Source organism: Mustela nigripes, chromosome X (genome assembly GCF_022355385.1).
Source record: "Mustela nigripes isolate SB6536 chromosome X, MUSNIG.SB6536, whole genome shotgun sequence".
NCBI classification, from domain to species: domain Eukaryota; kingdom Metazoa; phylum Chordata; class Mammalia; order Carnivora; family Mustelidae; genus Mustela; species Mustela nigripes.
Window position 1 is genome coordinate 60,533,209 of NC_081575.1, and position 24,419 is coordinate 60,557,627.

Here is a 24,419-nt window from a genome sequence, read left to right on the forward strand (position 1 = left end):
ATCACCAAATTCTACCTCTGAAACTAATAATATATTATATGTTAACTAATTTGAATTTAAGTAAAATCTAAAAAAAAGGGAAGAAATATGTAACTTAAAAAAAGAAATTGAAAATCTTTGCTCATTCTATATAAATAAATGGGTGAACTATAATGTTCTCTATGTTTTGGGAAATCTAATTTAAAAAATTAAATCTTAAGAAGGCCTTATATTCTAGAGGTTAATTTGTGTGAAACAAACTTATCTACTCCATTCTATTTCATTTTCGCAAACATTTATTAAAATGCATTTTGCATTTGTCACTTAGTGTAAATGGTGCCTATTCTTCTTAATTAAAATGATTATGTCATTCTTATGGTTGAGTAATTGTACTCCATACACAGTTTGTAACCAAAATTACATTTATTGTGTATATCTTTCTTTTATTTCAGTACTAATAATTTTTTTTTAAGATTTCATCTATTTTTCTGGGAGAGAGAGCCAGGGGGAAAGGGCAGAGGGAGAAGCATACTCCCGCCTGAGTAGGGAGAGAGCCCATCTCTGGGCTCAATTCCAGGACTCTGAGATCATGACTTGAGCCAAAGGTAGATGCTTAACTGACTGAGCCACCCAAGTGCCCCAATACTAAGTTTTTAAAAAGTTTTACACATGGGGTTTGAACTCAGGATCCTGAGATTAAGACCTGAACTGAGATCAAGACTTGAACTGAGATCAAGACTTGGATACTCGACCAACTGAAACACCCAGGCATCCTTAAATCTGGGTTTTTAAAGTTTTATTTAAATTCCAGTTAGTTTCCATACAGTGTAATATTAGTTTCAGGTGTACGATATAGTGATTAGGCGCTTCCAATACATCACCTGGTGCTCATCACAGCAAGCATACTCCTTAATCCTGGTCATATATTTTACCTCTTCCCCACACCCACCTCCCCTCTGGTAACCATAGGTTTGTTCTCTATAGTTAAGAGTCTTTCTTGGTTTGCCTCTCTCTCTCCTTTTTTCCCCTTTGCTCATTTGTTTTGTTTCTTAAATTCCACATATGAGTGAAATCATATGGTATTTGTCTTTCTCTGACTGACTTACTTTGCTTAGCATTTTATTAACCAGATAATATTGTGGGCTTTTGAGTACAAAATTGTAGCATGCTAATATTTCTAAGAAGGGTTTTAGTCTCACTATTTTAGTAGTAAGTTAACATAGAAGTGTATTTAGTGTCATAATTTTCTTTTTAACTTTCTGTGCTATAGTAAATGAAATAGTTTGCATTTTGGGAACTTATGACTCCTTGGAGTTCATTAAAGACTCTTCCATTGACATTTTCTTAACTCCAAATGCATCACCTAAGTATTTGGATGTTAATGATCATGACGAGAATGACAATTGCTATATTTTTATTTTTTATTTTTTTAAGGTTTTATTTATTTGAGAGAGAGAGGGAAAGAGAACATGAGCAGGGGTGGTGGGGTTGGGGGAAGAGGGAGAGGGAGAAGCAGACTTCCCGCTGAGCAGGGAGCCTGACCTGGGGCTCTGGGCTAGATCTCAGGGCCCTGGGATCATGACCTGAGTTGAAGGCAGACATTTAACTGGCTGTGCAACCCAGATGTCCCATTATCTTTTTATAAACCAATAATTATGAACTAACTTATTTACTACATTGGAGTAGAATTGCTTTTTACTATTTTTAAAGCTCTTGAAATTATCAATAGGAAGTTCAACTTAACATTTTCAGCAGAGTTTATTAACAAGGACACAAGTTATTGAGAAATGCATGTAGAGTTTAGGCTAAATTTTTAAATATTTGTAGAAAAATATTCAAGGAATCATGATAAAAGGCTGTCAGGCATAAGGAAAGAAATAATGGCAGGGGTACCTGGGTGGCTCAGTGGGTTAAGTCTCTGCCTTCCACTCAGATCATGATCCCAGGGTCCTGGGATCGAGTCCCGCATCGGGCTCTCTGCTCAGTGGGGAGCCTGCTTCCCCTCCCCCGCCCCACCTGCCTCTCTGCCTACTTGTGATCTCTCTCTCTGTCAAATAAATAAATAAAATCTTTAAAAAAAAAATAATGTCAGATATATTTAATGCCAAATCACTTAAAGTGAGTTTTAATATTTGAGTTGTCAGGATTGGTAGTTTTGGGGAGTTCTTCACAAATTTCATTAGTTTACATAATGCTTTGTCAACGCTGTCATTTGAAGATCATTTATATTTCTTCCTGGATCCATATTATATGGACAGAGGAGATTAGAAAGTAAAGGCTTAGAAGTAACTTAATAAAAATCCTCCCTTTGAGGCACCTGGGTGGCTCAGTGGGTTAAGCCTCTGCCTTCATTCAGGTCATGATCTCAGGGTCCTGGGATGGAGCCCCGCATTCGGCTCTGCTCATCAGGGAGCCTGCTTCCCCCTCTCTCTGCTTCTCTCTCTTCCTATGTGTGATCTCTCTCTCTCTCTCTGTCAAATAAATAAATAAAATCTTAAAGAAAAATCCTCCCTTTGTCATTTTGGCTCTTTTTTTCCGGGAAGAGGGGTGGTGGTGCAAATTTTTGCTTCATTGGGAATCTGTCATTCTGTGTTACTATAGGGTTCAGATGACTGTTTGGTGAAAATTTGGGCAACGGATGATGGACGTCTCCTTGCTACACTCCGAGGGCACTCTGCTGAAATTTCTGATATGGCTGTTAACTATGAAAACACTCTTATTGCTGCAGGCAGCTGTGATAAGGTTGTAAGAGTGTGGTGTCTTCGAACTTGTGCACCAGTTGCAGTCCTTCAGGGACATTCAGCTTCTATTACTTCCATACAGGTAAGAAAAATGAAAAGGTATCACTACCTATGTAATGAGGATGAAAATTCTCTCAGTTTTTGTTATTTTGTGTGGATATTATTATAAAGAATGGCAACAGAAAAATGATCTCTAAGGGCTTTGCCCTACCTTTCTCTGGTATTTTTTAAATTCCTTTTTCATATAAATTTATTGTTTTAGAGATCATTCAAAAATCACTGAATTAGTTTTCCAAATATAGGGCAAGACATTTATCTGACTAGTATTTGTGAAGAAGGGAAAAGACTTACAAATATTGTAAGGAAGCAACACTGATACCTGTTAGGTTGGAAACAGGTTCTAATTTGAATATTGGCATACTTTGTGTTAATACTTAATGCAAGATGTTTGTCAGTCAGATTGTGTGTGTATGGTTTAATGTTAAAATTTTATTCTTCGTTTCAGTGATTTCCTGTTTTAGCTTGATGTTTGACATAAAATGCATTGACTTCTTTTCAGTTCTTGTTCACAGAGTGTTTTTACTAAATGTTGATAGTGAAAATCCTGGATACCTCCAAAAATACCTTTAATTTAAGAAAACTAAGTTGAACTTGTTCTCTTCTTTGTGTTGAGAGCAAAAAGGAATCCTGAAACTCTATTTTATACTATGGTCAAGGAGACTACTTTTGTGGATGAGATAATTACTCCCATTTACTTTTCTTTGTTCTTTGGTCACTAGAAAGTATGTCCATTAATTTTTGTCTGTTATTTAATTTAATATCACCTGTTTATGAGGAGTTAGCAAGATTTTTTAAAAGATTTTATTTATTTAATTGATAAAGAGAGCACACACAAGTAGGCAGAGTAGCAGGCAGAAGGAGAGTGAGAAGCAAGCTCTCTGCTGAGCAAGGAGCCCAACTTGGGGCTTGATCCCAGGACTCTGGGATCATGAGCTGAGCTGAAGACAGCTGCTTAACCCACTGAGCCACCCAGGTGCCTCATGAATTAGGTTTAACGTATATTAGATTTAAATTTTTGATCAATGGAAATTATTTCGTGGACTTTGTTTTAGGTGATTATTTAGTTATTTGTATTTCTACCATCTTATCTGACAGATTATTTCTGGAATTTGGAAGCAACTCTCACATAACATAAAAAAAAAACTGCTTATATTGAAAAATGTTTATGATACTGTTTGGCTCCTTCATAGTTTGATTTTCTACTTTCTATCTCATTTCATTTATACGTGGGAAATCCCTAAAGATCCATGGATCTCTATCACATTCTTTCTCTTAGTGATCTCATTAAGTTTCATGGCTTTAGGTTTATCTGTAGGCTGATGATTTTCAAACTTAAATTTTTATTCTGGGACCTTTCTTTTAGTTCCATACTTATATATTCAAATACCTACTTGGTACCATCACATAAATGTCATGAATCTCAAATTCAACATATTCAAAATTGAACTTCTGTCTTTCTTCCTCAAATCTACTTTTCCAAGAGCTTTCTTCAACTCAACATACGGCAGTTTTATCCTTTCAGTTGCTCAGAGTAGTCATCCCTGGCTTTTTTTCTTTCTCTTATATCTCATATCTAACTTGTTAGCATATCATGTTGGCTACCCTCAGAATAAATCCAGAATCTGACAAATTATCATGACCTTAATCATTACTATTCCATTTCAAACCATTATCCTTGGTAACCTAGATTATTGAGACAGACATCTAACTGATCTTCCTGCTTCTTCCCTTCCCTCTTTCTTGCCCCAGTCTAACCTCTGCATAGCAAGCTGAGTGATTTTTTAAATGGAAGTTAAATCATTTCACTGGTACTCAGAAACTTCAGTAGCTTCCAAATTCAGATTTAAGTGGAAGTCTAAATGACCCACATTGTAAGGCGTATATTCTCAACCCCTTTCTCTCTTTGAACTCATTGTCTACTACTTGTTTCCCATTTCCATTCTGCTTTAGCTGCTACCTCTCTGCCTTTTTAGATCACTCTATCTACACTGCTGCCTTTGCTTTTTCTGTTTCATGGCCGTGGAATGGCTCTTTCTTGCATAGTCACATGGCTTATTCTTTCCCTTTCTTTTTTTTTTTTAATTTTTTTAAAAGATTTTATTTATTTATTTGAAATTCAGAAATCACAAGTAGGCAGAGAGGCAGGCAGAAAGAGCTCCCTGCTGAGCAGAGAGCACGATGCAGGGCTCAATCCCAGGACCCTGGGATCATGACCTGAGCTGAAGGCAGAGGCTTTAACCCACTGAGCCACTCAGGCGCCCCTCCTTCCCTTTCTAACCACCTTGTGCAAATTGTCTTTCACAGGGAGACTTTCTCTGACCATTTTACCATTCTAAAATTTTAAGTTGTTCCCTGCACCAGCACTCTTTATCTCCTCTTAATTTTATTTAGCATTCTATATGTTTTACTTACTCTGGGCTAATTAACTGTCTCTCTTAACATCATGGTGTTTATCTTTCCAGATTCTTTTTTGTAAGCAAAATTGAGATAAAATGGTATGATTTCAATAGTGGTTGCCTCTGGATGGTGGGATTATAAGTATCTTTTATTGTTTTCTGTATTTACTAAATTTTCTTCAATAATGATATATTAATTTATATTAAGAAATACAAATACAAATGTTTTATAATCTCTAACACGATTTATTATTTAAAAACAATTCAATTAGACTACATTAATGGGCCAGATACCCCTTTGTGACTGAATTTATTTAAATATAATGGTGATAATAAAGGTTCTAGTGTTTCTTCAAACTTAATAAAATTATAGAGTTTCATATTTCTCATTTGTATAAATCAGTGATCAGCAAATTTTACAGATCAGATAGGTAAATATTTTAGGATTTGCAGGCCATATGGTCTCTGTCACACCTACTTAACTCTGCATTCCAGTGCAAAAGCAGCCATAGGCAGTGTAAGGTGAATTTGTTCCAGTAAAACTTCATTTACAGAAATACGCAGCAAGCTGGAATTGGCCTGTGGGCTGTAGCTTGCAGACTCTGCCTATAAATTGTGGATTAAGTTCTCCAATGCAAGCTTCTCTATCTCAGAAAGGAAAGTGTAGGCATGCTACCTGAGTACTGGTTTCTTTACTATATTATCAATTATTAATGGCTAACATTAATTGATAATTTTTTATTTAAACTCTAGTCTTTAAGAAGTTATGTGTTTCCAATCGAGAACTGTATAAATGATTTCTAATCTGTAGTGACCATTTTCTTCAAATTTGTGGTCAAAATTTATTCAAACCCTATGCATCTTGATTCTTAATATTTATCTTCATGGTGTTGATTATCTCTATTTGGGATTTTTAAAACTCATGGCATGCAGAGACCATGGTTTGATTTTCAGCTTTTTCCTGTATCTCAGGCATCAGGAGCCCAGTGGCTCTTCCCTTATCTGTGATTCTTTTCTGAGGATGTATAAAATACTGAGAGTCACAGCTTGAGAATCCTATATGATAAGGCTGTCCATGTTTCATCTAGGGTATTAGTCATCCTTTAAATTGTCAACTTAAGTATATTTTTTAATCTGTTTTTTCTACAATGATATAGTGATTTGACCATTTTATTTATTCTATTATAACAAATGAAAATGATTTAAATTTAAAAAGGACAAAATTTATATCATATGTCATTAAAGCTGGAATTTAAAGTTAAGCATTAATACCAAAATATTTAGATAGTAACTTCCTAGGCATTGATTTTAGAATGGTTTCTGATGCTGTGGTCATAAAAACTATGAAAATTCCACAGTCATTGCTGTTAAACATATATTTAGCAAATTTGTAATGGTTTACCTAGTAACCACCTTGTGATTTTTTTTTTCTCCATTAGAAGTAATGAAATAGTAATCTTTTAAAGTGTGATATTCAGTACTTTAAAATAGTTATTTGAGATTTTATTTTTAGGTAATCTCTACATTCATAGCCCTGAGATCAAGAGTTGCATGCTCTATTGATTGAGCCACCCAGGGACCCCTAAAAGTAATTATTTTTAAGACTAATATATTTAATCCTAAATTTGTTGACTGACTTTTTTTTCTACAGTTTCTTGATATTTTCAATTTTTGTAAGGTATCCATTAATCTAGGAAATTTAACTGATTTCTTGAAATTCTTGATTGAATTTATTTAAATTATTTTTTAAATGATTATAATTTTAGAACATGCTGTGTTTAAAATAAATTTGAACATGAAAGCTTTCTATTTCAATTAGATTTTTTTTTTTTAGTTCTGTCCATCAACTAAAGGCACAACCAGATACCTCACTTCTACTGGTGCTGATGGAACAATCTGTTTCTGGCAATGGCATGTAAAAACAATGAAGTTTAGGTAAGTTTAGAATTGGATTAGAAATTTTGTACAAAATCAATCCTGTTTGTTTTTCTTTATTACCTTGAGAAATTCTTTAGTCCATGTATTTAAGTATAAAATATATGTATGCATGTGTATAAATATATAAAATACATCTATACCTACTTCAATTAGATGTTAGAGATTTTAGAATAAAATTCTTATGAAACTAGTGTTGAAGAGACGATTTAACTTATACACAAAATTTTTGTAAAGAGTATTTGTATCATTTATTATTCTGGTAAGAAGACTTTGAACTTTTTTCTGTTCATCATCACTAGCCATCAGGGAGATTCAAATTAAAACCACATTGAAATACCACCTTACACCAGTTAGAATGGCCAAAATTAGCAACATAGGAAACAACATGTGTTGGAGAGGATGTGGAGAAAGGGGAACACTCTTGCACTGTTGGTAGGAATGCAAGTTGGTGCAGCCACTTTGGAAAACAGTGTGGAGATTCCTTAAGAAATTAAAAATAGAGCTTCCCTATGACTGTGCAATTGCACTCCTGGGTATTTACCCCAAAGATACAGATGTAGTGAAAAGAAGGGCCATCTGTACCCTAATGTTTATAGCAGCAATGGCCATGGTCGCCGAACTGTGGAAAGAACCAAGATGCCCTTCAATGGACGAATGGATAAGGAAGATGTGGTCCATATACACTATGGAATAGTATGCCTCCATCAGAAAGGATGAATACCCAATTTTTGTAGCAACATGGACGGGACTGGAAGAGATTATGCTGAGTGAAATAAGTCAAGCAGAGAGAGTCAATTATCATATGGTTTCACTTATTTGTGGAACATAACAAATAACATGGAAGACAAGGGGAGATGGAGAGGAGAAGAGACTTGAGGGAAATTGGAAGGGGAGGTGAACCATGAGAGACTATGGACTCTGACAAACAATCTGAGGGTTTTTAAGGGGCAGGGGGTGGGAGGTTGGGGGAGCCAGGTGGTGGGTATTATGGAGGGCACGGATTGCATGGAGCACTGGGTGTGGTGCAAAAACAATGAATACTGTTATGCTGAAAAGAAATAAAAAATTTAAAAAAGACTTTGAACTTCTTAATGGTAGTAAGTTATGTGGTAATATGTAAAGTTATAATAATAATACTGGTATCTTAATGTATATTTGCAAGGTTTAATGTATTTTTAACCCAAATGATGGCAATAGTACTGACTACTTCAGTTGTGTTTTTTATAATGCTGATGTTAAATCTCAATATGTAGCAGTGTGCAAAGATTCTTGTATGTTAAATGAACATGATGGAAAATACAAATGTCTTAACTTTTCCCTTAGAGATCGCCCAGTGAAATTTACTGAGAGATCCAGACCTGGAGTTCAGATATCTTGCTCATCTTTCAGTTCTGGTATGTGTAAAAATTGAAAGTTTCAAGTACCCAAAATACTAAATGATCCAGTTGTAAAAGATATATGTTTAATTTTGTGGAGAAAAAGGTATATGTTTTTTAATAGAAACATACCCAAAATGTGAACCATATGATATAATAGATGGACCTTTGTGGATTTTGACTAACATGTAATAGCTTTTGAAGGTTTTTTTTTATTTTTCTAATATGTTTTTATATAAATCAGAATTTGGTTGGTAAAAAGTACAGCTCTCCCCCCATACACATACAGTTCAACATTAAAATCCTGACCTGACGTTTCAGAAAATATATACTGTAGTTCCATATAGAAGTCACTTTTACAGTGTGTAAAGGTTGCTTTTCTACTGCTAAGAATTATATGCTAGTTGACCTTTTCTTTCATTGTGGTAAATTTAACATAAATTTTACTATTTAAAAAAAAAGATTTATTTATTTGAGACAAAGAGAGGGAGAGTGCACACATGTGCCCATGAGCACTTAAGTTGGGGAAGGGACAGAGGAAGAGACTCTCAGGCAAACTCCATGCTGAGCATGGATATAGGGCTCAATGTCAGGACCACAGATCATGACCTGAGCTGAAACCAAGAGTGGCACACTCAACTGACAAAACCACCCAGGTGCCCCTAAAATTTACTATTTTAATAATTATTTTTAGGTGAGTAGTTTTTTGACATTAAGTATATTCACAATGTTTTTGATATATTACCACCTTCCATCTCTAGAATTTTTTCATAATCCAAAAAGTGGTTGAGTTTTTAGGTTACACCATTATAGCCACTGTAGCTATAGGTCATTTTATAAAAAAATTTTGAGCGTTAGGATTTTGCATAAATTATAAAGAATTCCTCAAGGCTCTGACCTTTAATGTTTATTATTCAAAGGCCTGTATTTAGTGTATAGTTGTTGGATTTTTATTGGGTGAGTGGTATAGTTGTCCTTTAAATACTTCTCCTGAATTTTATGTATTTTTCTCTGAAATTTTATATGTCTTTAATGATTAGAAGATAACCTGTCTTTAATGATAAGATATCCTCTTATTAATATAAGGTAGCATATAACTAAGAAGGCAATTAAAAGGTTTTTTAAAGTTACTTGGTGTAATGTTTGCTTGTTTGTTTTTTAATCTTCCAGGTGGTATGTTCATTACAACAGGTAGCACTGACCATGTGATTAGAATATATTATTTGGGTTCTGAGACCCCTGAGAAAATTGCTGAATTAGAATCACATACGGTAAGAGCAAAATGAGAAACTTAAGTATGTTGCTTTCTTTTTTCATATCTCTGGAAAGTTGGTTTTATTTCTTCTTTCTGATCTGTACCTTAATTAATATATATTGGTGCTGAAATCTACATGGTAAGATATCTCGGTAGTAATGAAGATCAGTGTGAAATTCTGGATTTAGTATGGCTGTAGTATATAAAACAAGTTCTATTTGATTACATAGAAAGGAAGAAAACACATATTATAGTAACAGTTAATGAAAATCCTCTTTGAGCCTGCTGTATTCAATTAATTATGTGAGCTGTTTGTTACTTTAAAATTACATACTTTTTAAAAATAAATAAACCATATTCTCTTTAGTAGCATGTATTGGTGATGCTCAAATATGACCAATCAGTTGTTCTTAGGCATTTACAATCTACATACTTTTTAAAAGACACATTGAAAAATGGTGGCCTAGAAGGATCCTGAAACTACCTCCTTCTATGAACACAACAAATCTGCAGCTATATATGGGACAATTCCCTCTGAAAAGGACCTGAAAGCTAGGTAAACAGTGGCTCTACAACAAAGCATAAATGGACCACATTGAGAAGGGTAGAAGAGGTAGAGATGTGGTCCTTCAAAAAAACTCCACCTCAGGAGCAGCAATCCACAGTTGGGAGTGATCTCATAATACGGAACTTGTTCTTGAGGAGCAAGTTATCTATGTCCCACATCAGACACCCCAACCCTTGGGACCTGCAGTGGAGAAATGAGCCCCCAAAGCATCTGGCTATAAGAACCAGTGGGGCTTACTTCTAGGAGAATTGTAGGGAATGAAAAATATACTCTTAAAGGGTCCTGCACAGACTCACTTGCCATGGGACCCAGCTCAAAAACAATAGTTTGCAAGCCAACTAGACTCTATGTGAAGGAGACTCCTTTGCTATTCTTAATGCATCTGCTGGAGAAGCAGGAACCTCTTGGGACTCTCTCCAGGGGCAGAAGTGGGCACCATTTTTGGATTCTCCTCCCTTGTTGGTGATGGTGTAGATGGGCACTGTTGGGAACCCCTCCTTTAAGTCTTTAAGTCCACTAGCTTCAATGGGAGCACCCTACCCATGCATTCTGCAGCTGTGGCCTATCCCACCACAACCAGGTGGGCTGAGTACCCCACCCCCATACCACATTTACAGCCTGCCTGCCATAGTTGGTGGGCATGCACACCCCACACAGGATACCCCTTGACCACCTGGCTCTAGAGGCCCAGGATATTGTTTCTGGATCCAATGTGTTTGAAGAAGTTAGAGAGACAGTTTTTGACAGGCTATCATACCCAGGGAATTGCACAACTAAGACTAAAATACACCCCTGTTCTTGATATGAAAAAATTCCTATTTTTTTTGTCATGGGGGCAGCTCACACATCCAGAGGCTATAGAAAGGCTCTCAGGGCACATGGGCAGGGGTATTCACTATATTAGAACCCTCACTTGGCATTATCTTGACATCATTGTAGCTCACTGATACCCCACAGAAAGGACGTTATACACACGTCTAAATCTATGATTTTTGCAACTATTGTGCAGGGACACCTCTGGAATTGGTCTGGAAGTCAACAGGGTTTATGATTGTGGACCCAAAGACTACATATTTGCATATCTTAAGAATATATTGCCTGATAATCTGTCTTAAAATTAGCCTGAAACTAGACACTGTCTTGAGATCCCTTCCTTGGCATACCCTCAACAACTGAGACCTATCAAGAACAAATTGTGCTACTTATAGACAATCTCAGGGGTATGAGAAACAGCCATAAGCTAGGCCATGGTTGAACTGATAAGATTTATCTCCAATGCAAGATTACACTATATAATTTCATTTATATGTAGAATCTAAAAAGTAAAACCAATGAACAAAAAGCAGAAGCAGACCCATAAATGCAGAGAAGAAGCTTGTGATTGCCATCCTGGAAGGAAGTAGTGTAATTGGTAAAATGGGTGAAGGGGATGAGAGATACAGGTTTTCAGTTATGGGATAAATAAATCATAGGGTAAAAATTACCAAATAGGGGATGTAGTAAGTCATATTTTAATAGCAGTATATGGTGACAGACAGTAGCTATACTTCTGGTGAACATAGTATAATGTGTAAACTTATCAAATTACTATGTTGTACACCTGAGATTAATATAACATTGTGTGTTAGCTATAATTAAATTTTTTTTAAAGAGGAAAGGTAACTCTTGTACCTAACACATAGAAACTTAAATGGAGTCAAGCAAAATGAGCAGACAGGTATATGTTCCTGATGAAAGAATGAGAAAACCTCAGAAATAGACCTTAATGAAGTAGAGATAAGTAATCTCCCTGATAAAGAATTCAAAGTAATGGTCATAAATATGCTTACCAAACTCAGGAGAGGAATGGATGAACACAGTGAAAACTTCAACAGAGAGATATAAACCACAAGAAAGTAACAAAGAGAAGTCACAAAGCTGAAGAATACAATAAGTGAAGTGGTAAATATACCTAGAGGGTTCAATAGCAGAATAAACAAAATAGAACAGATGAGCAACATGGAAGACAAGACATCAGAAGTACCAAGAATAGGAAAAGGGGAAAAAAATAGAAAAATTAAGATAGTTTAAGGTACATACTAGACAACATCTAGCAGAATAACATCTGCATTATAGGGAGTCCCAAATGAAGACAGAAGAAAAAGCAAAAAAGGTAGGAAACTTATTTCAATAAATTATGGCTAAAAATTTCCCTAACGTAGGGAAGGAAACAGATATTCAGTTCCAGGGAGCCCACAGAGTTCCAAATAAGAAAAAAAGAGATATACATTAAAGAACATTCAAGGGGCGCCTGGGTGGCTCAGTGGTTTGGGCTGCTGCCTTCGGCTCGGGTCATGATCTCAGGGTCCTGGGATCGAGCCCCGCATCGGGCTCTCTGCTCTGCAGGGAGCCTGCTTCCCTCTCTCTCTCTCTCTCTCTCTCTCTCTGCCTGCCTCTCTGCCTACTTGTGATCTCTGTCAAATAAATAAATAAAATCTTTTAAAAAAAATAAAGAACATTCAATTTAAAATGTTAAAGATTAAAGAGAATCTTAAGAGCAGCCAGAGATAAATGAATTGTTGCATTAAAAGGGCCCCCGCAGGGGTGCTTGGGTGGCTCAGTGGGTTAAAGCCTCTGCCTTCGGCTCAGGTCATGATCTCAGGGTCCTGGGATCAAGCCCCACATTGGGTTCTCTGCTCAGTGGGGAGCCTGCTTCCTCTTCTCTCTCTCTCTACCTGCCTCTCTGCTTACTTGTGATCTTTCTCTCTGTCAAATAAATAAATAAAGTATTTTAAAAAGGGCCCCCATAAGCCCATCAGCTGATTTTTCACTGGAAACTTTGTAGGTCAAAAGGGAGTGGCATGGTATGACATGGTATATTGAAGGTGCTGAAAGGAAAAAAAAAAACAACAACAAGAAAATGTCCAACCAAGAATCCTACTTGGTAATATTATTCAGAATTTAAGGGGAGATAAATAGTTTTCCAGACAAGCAAAAAATAAATGAACTTGTCAAAATTAAAACAGTCAAAAAAGAAATGTTGGAGAAGTGAGTTGGGGGGAACTGGAGGGGAGACAAACCATGAGAGACTGTGGACTCTGAGAAACAAACTGAAGGTTTTGGAGGGGTGTGGGGGTAGGGAGAGCCTGGTAGTGGGTATTGTGGAGGGCATGTATTACATGGACCACTGGGTATGGTGCATAAACAATGAATTTTGGAACACTGAAAAAAAAATTAAATCTAAAAAAAATGTTGAGATAACTTTCTTCAGAAAAGAAAAGGAATTAACTAGTAATAAGAAATTGTATGAAAGTAAAATATCTCACTGAAAAAGACAAGCATGTATTAAAGATAGGGGATTAAATATATATAAAGCTAATATGAATTTCAGAACAAAAAATTGATAAAATTATATAGTAATTGGTACAGGGATACACAAAATGAAAAGTTTTATTTATTAAATCTTTTCTTTTTTAGTTTTAAATTTTGTTGCTTAACAGTGTTTTATTAGTTTCAGCTGGACAATATAGTGATTCAGCAATTCCATACATCACCTGGTGCTCATCATGAAAAGTGCCCTCTTTAATCCCTATCACCTATTTAACCCATTCCCCCAAAACTCCTCTGGTAACCATCAGTTTGTTCTCTATAAGTAAGAGTCTGTTTCTTGATTTGTCTCTTTCTTTCCCTTTGCTCCTTTCTTTTGCTTCTTAAATTCCACGGGTGCATGAAAACATAACGGTATTTGTCTTTCTCTGACTGCCATTTCACTTAGCATTATACTCTGTAGCTCCATCCATGTCATCACAAATGACAAGATTGCATTCTTTTTAAAAACTGAATAATATCCCATTGTCTGTATTCTTCTTTATCCATCAATTGATGCACATGTGTGTTGCTGCATGTGTCTTGGCTATTGTAAAAAAATGCTGCTATAAAAATATGGATTCATATATCCCTCTGAATTAGTGTTTTTGTATTCTTTGGGTAATTACCCGGTATTGCAGTTGCTGGATCATAGGGTAGTTTGACTTTTAACTTTTTGAGGAACCACCATACTATCCAGAGTGGCTGCACTCAGTTTGCATTCCTACCAACAGTGCAAGATGGTTCTCCTTTCTTCATATCCTCACCAACACCTTTTGTTTCTTGTGTTGTTGATTTTAGCCATTCTGGCAAGTATGAGGTGATATCTCATTGTAGTTTTGATCTGAATTTCCCAGATAGTAAGTGATGATGAACATCTTTTCATGTGTCTGTGGGCCATCTGTATGTCTGTTTTTGGAAGACTATTTCTTCTGTCCATTTTTTAACTGGATTATTTGATTTCTGAGTGTTGAGTTTTATATGTTCCATATATATTTTGGATACTAACCTTTTATCAGATATGTCCTTTGCAAATATCTTCTCCCATTGCTTAGGTTCCCTTTTAGTTTTGTTGATTGTTTTCTTCATTGTGCAGACACTTTTTATTTTGATGTGCCCCCAGTAGTTTATTTTTGCTTTTGTTTCCCTTGCCTCAGGAGATATATCTAGAAAGAAGTTGTTATGGCTGAGTCAAAGAGATTACTGCCTCTGTTTTTTTTCAGGATTTTTGATGGTTTCCTGTCTCACATTTAGGTCTTTCATCCATTTTGAATTTATTTTTGTGTGCAGTGTAAGAACGTGGTACAGTTTCTTCCTTTTGCATGTGGCTATCCAGTTTTCCTAACACCATTTGTTGGAGGGACTCTCTTTTTCCTGTTAGATATTCTTTCCTGTTTTTTTTTTAAAGATTTTATTTATTCATTTGACGCAGAGAGAGATATAACAAGTAGGCAGAGCAGCAGGGAGAGAGGGGGGAAGTAGGCTCCCTGCTGAGCAGGGGAATCAGATGTGGGACTCGATCCCAAGACCCTGAGATCATGACCTGAGCCAAAGGCAGATATTAACCCACTGAGCCACTCAGGCGACCCTTTCTGTGTTTCTAGATTAATTGGCCATATATTTGTGGGTTCATTTCTGGGATTCCTGTTCTTTTCTGTTAATATATGTGTCAATTTTTGTACTACTACCATACTGTTCTGATCACCATAGCTTTGTAATATAATGTGAAGTCCAGAATTGTGATTCCTCCAGCTTTGCTTTTCTTTTTCAGGATTGCATTGGTTATTCAAGGTATTTTGTGGTTCCCTACAAATTTTTGGATTATTTGTTCTAACTCTGAAAAATGCTGGTGGTATTTTGATAGGGATTGCAGTAAATGTGTAGATTACATTGGGTGGAATAGACATTTTAACAATATTTGTTCTGATCCTTGAGCATGAAATGTCTTCTATTTCTATGATCCTCAGTTTCTTTCATCAGTGTTTTATACTTTCCGCAGTCTAGGTCTTTTACTTCTTTGGTTAGGTTTATTCCTATGTATCTTATTATTTCTTGTGCGATTATAAGTTGGATTGAATCCTTAATTTCTCTTTCTGCTGCTTTATCATTAATGTATAATAATGCAACAGATTTCTTATGTTGATTTTGTATCCTGCAGCTTAACTAAATTTATTTATCAGTTCTAGCAGTGTTTTTTTTTAAAGATTTTATTTATTTATTTGATAGAGATCACAAGTAGGCAGAGAGGCAGGCAGAGAGAGAGGGGGAAGCAGGCTCCCCGCTGAGCAGAGAGCCCAATGTGGGGCTCGATCCCAGGACCCTGAGATCATGACCTGAGCCGAAGGCAGCGGCCTAACTCACTGAGCCACCCAGGCGCCCCAGTTCTAGCAGTCTTTTGGTGGTGTCTTTGGTTTTTTTTATATAAAGTATCATGACAACTGGAAATGGTGAAAATTTGATTTCTTCTTACTGATTTGGATGCCTTTTATTTCTTTGTGTTTGATTGCTGTGATCAGGACTTCCTGTACTATGTTAACAGTGGTGAGAATAGACAATCCCTATCTTGTTTCTGAATATAGAGGAAAAGCTCTCAGTTGTACCCCATTGAGGATGATGTTAGCTGTCCGTTTTTCTGTATATGGCCTTCATCATGTTGAGGTATGTTCCCTCTAAACCTACTTAGTTGAGGGTTTTTTATCATGGATTCTGTACTTTGTCAAAAGCTTTTTTCTGCATCTGTTGACCGTTCAACAGATGTTCAGCACATGATTATTATCTTTTCTCTTATTTATGTGATGTGTCACATTGATTTATTTGCAAATATTGAATCACCCTTCCAACCCAGGAATAAATTCTACTTTGTCTTGTTAAATGATTTTATTAATGTATTGATGAATTTCGTTTACTAGCATTTTGGTGAATATTTCTGCATCTCCATTCATCAAGGATCAGCCTGTCATTTGTTTTTAGTGGTGTCTTTTATCTGGTTTGGTATCAGGGTAATGATGGCCTTATAGAATGAATTGGGAAGTTTACATTGGAATTGTTTGAGAAGAGGAGGTATTAACTCTTTAAGTATTTGGTGTAATTTACCTGTAAAGCCCCTTGGTCCTAGACTTTTGTGGCTGGGAGTTTTTTTAATTACTGACTCATTTTCTTTGCTGGTTATTGGTCTGTTCAAATTTTATGTTTCTTGGGGCACCTGGGTAGCTCAGTCATTGAGCGTCTGCCTTTGGCTCAGGTCATGATCCTGGGGTCTTGGGATTGAGCCTCACATTGAGCTCCTTGCTCAGTGGAGAGCCTGCTTTTTCCTCTTCCTCTGCTGCTCCTTCTCCTTACTCGTTTTCTCTCTTTCTCTCTCTCTCTGTCAAATTAAATAAATAAATAAATAAATAAATAAGATCTTTAAAAATGTATGTTTCTGCATGTTTCAGTTTGGTAATATATTTATTGAATTTATCCATTTCTTACATGTTGTTCAATATGTTGGCATATTTTTCATTCTTTTTATTTTATTTTATTTTCATTCTTTTTATTTCTGTGGTATTGGTTATTTCTCCTTTCTCATATGGGATTTTATTTATTGGAGCCCTTTCTTGTTTTTTTCTTGAGTGTGGCTAGAAGTTTATCAGTTTAATTAATTTTTTCAAGAAACCAAGTTTTAGGTTTTATTGATCTGTTCAGTTGTTTGTTTTAGTATCTCTGTCATTTATTACTGCTCTACCCTTTTTATTGCCTTCTTTCTACTGGCTTTACGTATAGTTTGTCCTGCCTTTTCTAGCTCCTTTAGGTGTAATGTTAGGTTGTTTATTTGGGTTTTTCTCTTGCTTCTTCAAGAAGGTCTATATTGCCACAAACTTTCCTTTTACAATCACGTTCTGTGCCAGGGATTTTGCACTGTTGTATTTTCATTTTTATCTGCTTCCATGTATTTTTAAATCTCTTCCTTTGTTTCCTCTTTGACCTATCATTGTTGAGTTAACATGTTATTTAATCTCCACTTATTGTACTCTTTCCAGATTTTTTATTGTAATGGACTTCTAGTTTCATAGTATTCTGGTCAGAAAAGATGCATGGTATGAATTTCATATTGTTTAATTTGTTGAGGGTGTTTTGTGGGATGATATGTGATCTATTCTGGATAATGTTCCATGTACACTTGAAAAGCATGTGTATTTTGCTGTTTTAGGAAGGAATGTTCTGAATATATCTGTTAGATTCATGTGTTCCAGTGTGTCATTTAAAGCCATTGTTTCCTTCTTGCATTTCTGTTCAGATAATCTGTCCATTAACCTAAGTGGGGTGATAAAATTCTGTACTATAATTGTATTATTGTCGGGGCACCTGAGTGGCTCAGTGGGTTAAGCCTCTGTCTTTGGCCTCTGCCCGCGTCGGGTTCTCTGCTCAGTGGGGAGCCTGCTTCCTCCTCCCTCTCTCTCTGCCTGCCTCTCTGCCTACTTGTGATTTCTCTCTGTCAAATTAAAAAATAAATCTTAAAAAAATACTCTTTATAATTGTATTATTGTCAATTAGTTCCTTCATAATTGTTTATTAACTGTTTTATATATTTGTGTGCAGCTATGTTAGGTGCATAAATCCTTATAATTGTTATATTTTCTTCTTGGATTTTCTCTTTTATTATTATTATTTTTTTTAAAGATTTTATTTATTTATCAGAGAAAGAGAGGGGGAGAGAGCGAGCACAGGCAGACAGAATGGCAGGCAGAGGCAGAGGGAGAAGCAGGTTCCCTGCTGAGCAAGGAGCCCGATGTGGGACTCGATCCCAGGACGCTGGGATCATGACCTGAGCCGAAGGCAGCTGCTTAACCAACTGAGCCACCCAGGCGTCCCTCTTTTATTATTATATAGTGTACTTCTTTGTCTCTTGTTAGTCATTTTATAGTGTCTTTTTTTTTTCCCCCTGGATTACCGTGCATTTTTATTTATTTACTTATTTGTTTGTTTTTTTTTGTTAGCCACCATACACTACATTATTAGTTTTTGATGCAGTGTTCCATGATTCATTGTCTGTGTATAACACCCAGTGTTCCATGCAATACATGCCCTCCTTAGTACCCATCAGCGGGCTAATAAACCATCCCCCCACACCCCTGCCCTCTAAAACTCTCAGTTTGTTTCCCAGAGTCCATAGTCTTTCATGGTTTATCTCCCTCCTGATTCCTCTCTCCTTTCCTTTTAACCTTCCTTCTAATGTCCTCCATGCTATGCCTTATGTTCCACAAGTAAGTGAAACCATATGATAATTGACTTTCTCTGCTTGACTTATTTCAGTCAGCATAATCTCCTCCAGTTCCATCCACATTGATGCAAAAGTTGGATATTCATCCTTTCTGATGGCTGAGTAATATTCCATTGTATATATGGACCACATCTCCTTTATCCATTTGTCTGTTGAATGGCATTTCAGCTCTTTCCACAGTTTGGCTATTCTGGACATTGCTGCTATGAACATTGGGGTGCATGTGTCCTTTCTTTTCACTACATGTCTCTGTTTGGGGTAAACACCCTGTAGTCCAGTTGCTGGGTTGTAAGGTACCTCTATTTTTAATGCCTTGAGGAACCTCCATACTGTTTTCCAAAGTGGCTGTACCAGCTTTCATTCCCACCAACAGAGTAAGAGGGTTCCCCTTTCTCCACAACCCCTCCAACATTTGTTGTTTCTTGCCTTGTCAATTTTTGCCATTCTATGTGGTGTGAGGTGGTATGTCAGTGTGGTTTTCATTTGAATTTCCCTGATGGCTAATGCGGATGAACACTTTTTCATGTGTCTGATAGCCATTTGTATGTCTTCTTTGAAGAAGTGTCTGTTCATGTCTTCTTCCCATTTTTTGACTTATTTGTTTTTTGAGTGTTGAGTTTTAGAAATTCTTTACAGATCTTAAATATCAGCCCTTTGTCTGTAGTGTCATTTGCAAATTTCTTCTCCCATTCCCTGATTGCCTCTTGGTTTTGTTGACTGTTTCCTTTGGTGGGCAGGAAACTCGATGAAGCCCCAAAGTTCATATTTGCTTTTTTTCCCCCTGTCTTGAAAGAAGCCGCTGTGGTTGATGTCAAAGATGTTACTGCCTATGTTCTCTTCTAGGATTTTGGTGGATTCCTGTCTCATATTGAGCTTTCATCCATTTAGAATGTATCTTTGTGTATGGTGTCAGAGAATGGTCGAGTTTCCTTTTTCTGTATATAGCTGTCCAATTTCCCCAGCACCATTTATTGAAGAGACTGTCTTTTTTTCCATTGGATACTTCTTCCTGCTTTTTTGAAGATTAGTTGACCATAGAATTGAGGGCCCATATCTGGGCTCTATATTCTGTTCCATTGGTATATGTATCTGCTTTTGTGCCTGTACTATGCTCTCTTGGTGATCACAGCTTTGTAATATAGCTCAAAATAAGGAAGCATGATGCCCCCAGCATTGTTTACTTTTTCAGCATTTCCTTGCCAATTTGGGGTCTTTTCTGGTTCCATATAAATTTTAGGATTTTTTGTTCCAGCACTTTGAAAAATGCTGTTGGTATTTTGAACAGGATGGTGTTGAAAGTATAGGCTGCTCCATCAACATTTTAACAAAATTTATTCTTCCGATCCATGAGTGTGGAATATTTTTCTTTGTGTCTACCTTGATTTCTTTGTATCTTCTTTTGATTTCTTTGTGTCTTCCTTGATTTCTTTCAGGAGTATTCTGTAGTTCCTAGAGTATAGATCCTTCACCCCTTTAGTTAGGTTTATTCCAAGATATCTTGTTTTTGGTGCGATTGTAAATGCAGTTGATTCTCTAATTTCTATTTCTGCAGTTATATTTTATTGTATAAGAAAGCAACTGACTGCTGTGCATTGATTTTGTGTCCTGCCACATTACTGAATTGCTTTGGGGGTGGAGTCTTGGGTTTTCCATATAAAGTATCATGTCATCTGTGGGGGGAGAGAATTTGTTTGACTTCTTTGCTAGTTTGAATAACTTTCATTTCTTTTTGTTATCTGATTGCTGTTGCTAGGACTTCTAGTACTATGTTGAACAACAGTGGTGATAGTGGCCATTCTTATCATGTTCCTGATCTCAAAGAGAAGGCTGTCAGCTTTTTCCCATTGAGAATGATATTTACTCTGGGTTTTTTATAGATGGATTTTATAAAATTGAGGAATGTTCCCCCCATCACTATACTCTGAAGAGTTTTAATCAGGAAAGGATGCTATATTTTGTTAAATGCTTTTTCTGCATCCATTCAAAAGAACATGTGGTTTTTCTCTCTCCTTCTATTAATTTTTTCTATAATTTTTCTCTCTTCTATTAATTTTTGTTAATTTATTATTTTTCTATTAATTTTATTAATTAAATTACTTAATTTATATTAACTTTCAAAAATTAATTAATTAATTGATTGATTATTGATTAAGTTGCTAATTAATTAATGTTAATTAATTAACAATGTTGAACCACCCTTGCATCCCAGGGATAAATCCCACCTGGTGTGGTAGATTATCCTTTTAATGTAGTGCTGGATCCTATTAGCTAGTATCTTGTTGAGAATTTTTTCATCCATATTCATCAGGTATATTGGTCTGAAATTCTCCTTTTTGATGGGGTCTTTGCCTGGTTTTGGGATCAAGGTAATGCTGGCCTCCTAGAAAGAATCTGGAAGTTTTCCTTATTTCTGTTTTTTTTAAAACAGCTTCAGGGCAATAGGTATTAGTTCTTCTTTGAATGTTTGGTATAATTCCCCAGGGTATCTTTCACGTCCTGGACTCTTGTGTTTTGGGAGGTTTTTGATTGCTGCTTCAATCTCATTACTAGATATTGGTCTATTCAGGTTGTCAATTTCTTCCTGTTTCAGTCTTGGTACTTTATAGGTTTCCAGGAATGCATCCATTTCTTCTAGATTGGTTAACTTACTGACATATAGCTGTTGATGATAATTTCTGATGATTATTTCTATTCCTTTGTGTTAGTTGTGTTCTCTCCCCTTTTGTTCATAATTTTATTAATTTGGGTCCTTTCTCTTTTCTTTTGGACATGTCTGCCAGTGGTTTATTGATCATATTAATTCTTTCAAAGAATCAGCTTCTAGTTTCGTTGATATGTTCTACTATATTTTTTTATCTCTGATTCATCAATCTCTGTTCTAATCTTAATTATTTCCCTTATCATGCATGGGTTAGGCTTAATTTGTTGTTGATTCTCTAGTACTTTAAGGTATAAAAGATAGTTTGTGTATTCAGAATTTCTCTACTTTTTTTTTAGTGAGTTTTGGATGACTACGTACTTCCCCCTTAGGACTACCTTTGCCGTATCCCATAGGTTTTGGACCAAAGTGTTTTCATTCTCATTGTTTTCCATGAATTGTTTAAGTTCTTTGATTTCCTGTTTGACCCAAACATTCTTGAGCAGGATGGTCTTTAGCTAAGTGTTTGAATTTCTTCCATACTTTTCTGGGGATTGAGTTCCAGTTTCAAAGTATCGTGGTCTGAGAATATGCAGGAAAGAATCTCAGTGTTTTGGTATGGGTTGAGACCTGATTTGTGACCCAGTATGTGGTCTATTCTGGAGAAAGTTCCATATGCACTTGAGAAGAATGAGTATTCTGTTGTTTTAGGGTGGAATGTTATATCTATGAGGTCCAGTGTGTCATTCAAAGCTCTTGTTCCTTTGTTGATTTTTTGCATAGATGATCTATTACAGAGAGTGGAGTGTTGATGTCTCCTACTATTAATGTTTTATTATCAGTATGTGTCTTTGTTTGGGTTAAGGGTTGACTTATGTGTTTGGCTGCTTCCATGTTGGGGACATAGGTATTTACAATTGTTAGATATTCTTATTAGATAGACCCTTTAAGAGTGATATAGTATCCTTCTGTATCTCTAACTGTAGTCTTTACCTTAAAATCTAATTTGTCAGATAGGAGAATTGCTGCCTCAGTTTTCTTATGTGGTCCATTGGCATGAAAGATGGTTCTCCATCTGTTTCCCTTCAGTATGGATGTATCTGTAGGTTCAAAATATGTCACTTATAGACAGCATATGTATGGGTACTGTCTCTTTATCCAATCTGCAACCCTGTGCTGTTTAAGAGGAGCATAAAATGGCCTAAAAGGCCATTCACCTTGAGAGTAATTATTGAAAGATAAGAGTTTATTGTCATCATGTTGTCTGTGAAGTCTTTGTTTCTATAGATTTTTTTTTAAAGATTTTATTTATTTATTTGACAGAGAGAAATCACAAGTAGATGGAGAGGCAGGCAGAGAGAGAGAGGGAAGCAGGCTCCCTGCTGAGCAGAGAGCCCGATGCGGGACTCGATCCCAGGACCCTGAGATCATGACCCGAGCCGAAGGCAGCGGCCTAACCCACTGAGCCACCCAGGCTCCCCTCTATAGATTTTCTTTGTACTTTTCTTTTGCATATCACTCTTGGGGTCCTTCTTCTTTTATAGAATCCCAGTTTATTTTTCTTGCAGGGCTGGTTTAGTGGTCACATAGTCTTTCAGTTTTTGCCAGTCTTGGATGCTTTTTATCTCTCCATCCATTGCACATGACAGACTTGGTGGATAAAATATTCATGGCTGCATGTTCTTCTCATTTATTACCCTCAGTATGTCTTGCCTTTCCTTTCTGGCTTGCTGGGGCTCTGTGGACAGGTCTGACATTATTCTGATGTTCTTTCCTCTGTACATAAGATATCTCTTGCCCCTAACTGCCCTTAAGATGGTTTCCTTGGTTCTAAGATTTGTGAGTTTTACTACTATATACTTGGGCGTTGGTATTTCCCTTGATCTTGGGAGGGGTCCTTTCTGCCTCTAGGACACAAATACTCATTTCCTTCCCCAGATTAGGGAAGTTCTCAGCTACAATTTGCTCAAATGTATCTTCTAGGCCTCTCTCTGTGTCCACCCACCCTCAAGGATCCCAATAATTCTGACCTTGGAATGTGTGTTGGCATTGTTTATTTTTTTAATTTTGTATTCATGGATTTTAAGCTATTTTTCCAGGATTCCTCCTGTTCCTTCTTTTCTATCAGTTTGTCTTCTAGATCAGTAATTATTTCATCAGCCTTGTTTACCCTAGCTGTTAGAGTATGTAGATTAGATTGGATCTCATAGATAGCTGTTTCAAGATCCTCTAGATCAGCTCTCAGTTCTACCCTTAGAGAATCTATGTTGCCATTAATGGTTTTCTCCATTGTAGCTATTGTCTGCATAACTTACCCTGAAGTCTGTTTTTGACATCTTGCTTATGTGTGTATCTATTTGTTTTGTGGCAGAGGTCACAGTCTGAATTTTTCCTGTGTTCTCTTAGTCATTCTGCTGCAGTGTGGTTTAGGGAATGTACAGAATCCAAATTACTGACTACCACCCAAATGAGATGTATTTGTTTTTTAGGAACGTTAGGGTTATTGACCTTTTGTTCTTCCAGGCTGTCTTCTGATCGAGGGGCTGTCATGCTGTTACTCAGGCAACCCTGTTTGGGCAGAGTTGCCCTGTCCCCTATGGGGGGATGGGCTCAGTGAAAACCAGTTTTGGGGGGCTTTTGTTCTCTGGTGGCTTTCTGCATTTCCCCCACTCGTGAGTCAGAGAAGAATTGACTGATCCAAAGCTCTATCTCAGAACAGAGAGATCACAGTCTGCCTCTCAGTGCGCTCTCCATGCCACACTGTCTCCATTTTGTTTGTGCTGCTAAAACCCACAGTGTCCTGGGTTGTGAGCCCCACACTGTCTCCATTTTGTTTGTGCTGCTAAAACCCACAGTGTCCTGG

The 24,419-nt window shown here is 36.5% G+C and overlaps 1 protein-coding gene across 1 annotated transcript in view; it reads left to right on the forward strand.

Moving 5' to 3' along the window:
• BRWD3 (bromodomain and WD repeat domain containing 3) overlaps positions 1-24,419 on the forward strand; it is a 218,871-nt gene that overhangs the window by 57,616 nt on the left and 136,836 nt on the right. The window contains exons 8-11 of the mRNA XM_059385220.1: positions 2,581-2,802; positions 7,011-7,111; positions 8,438-8,508; positions 9,661-9,761. Coding sequence (XP_059241203.1) covers positions 2,581-2,802; positions 7,011-7,111; positions 8,438-8,508; positions 9,661-9,761 — 495 coding nt within the window. The remainder of the gene's footprint in view (positions 1-2,580; positions 2,803-7,010; positions 7,112-8,437; positions 8,509-9,660; positions 9,762-24,419) is intronic.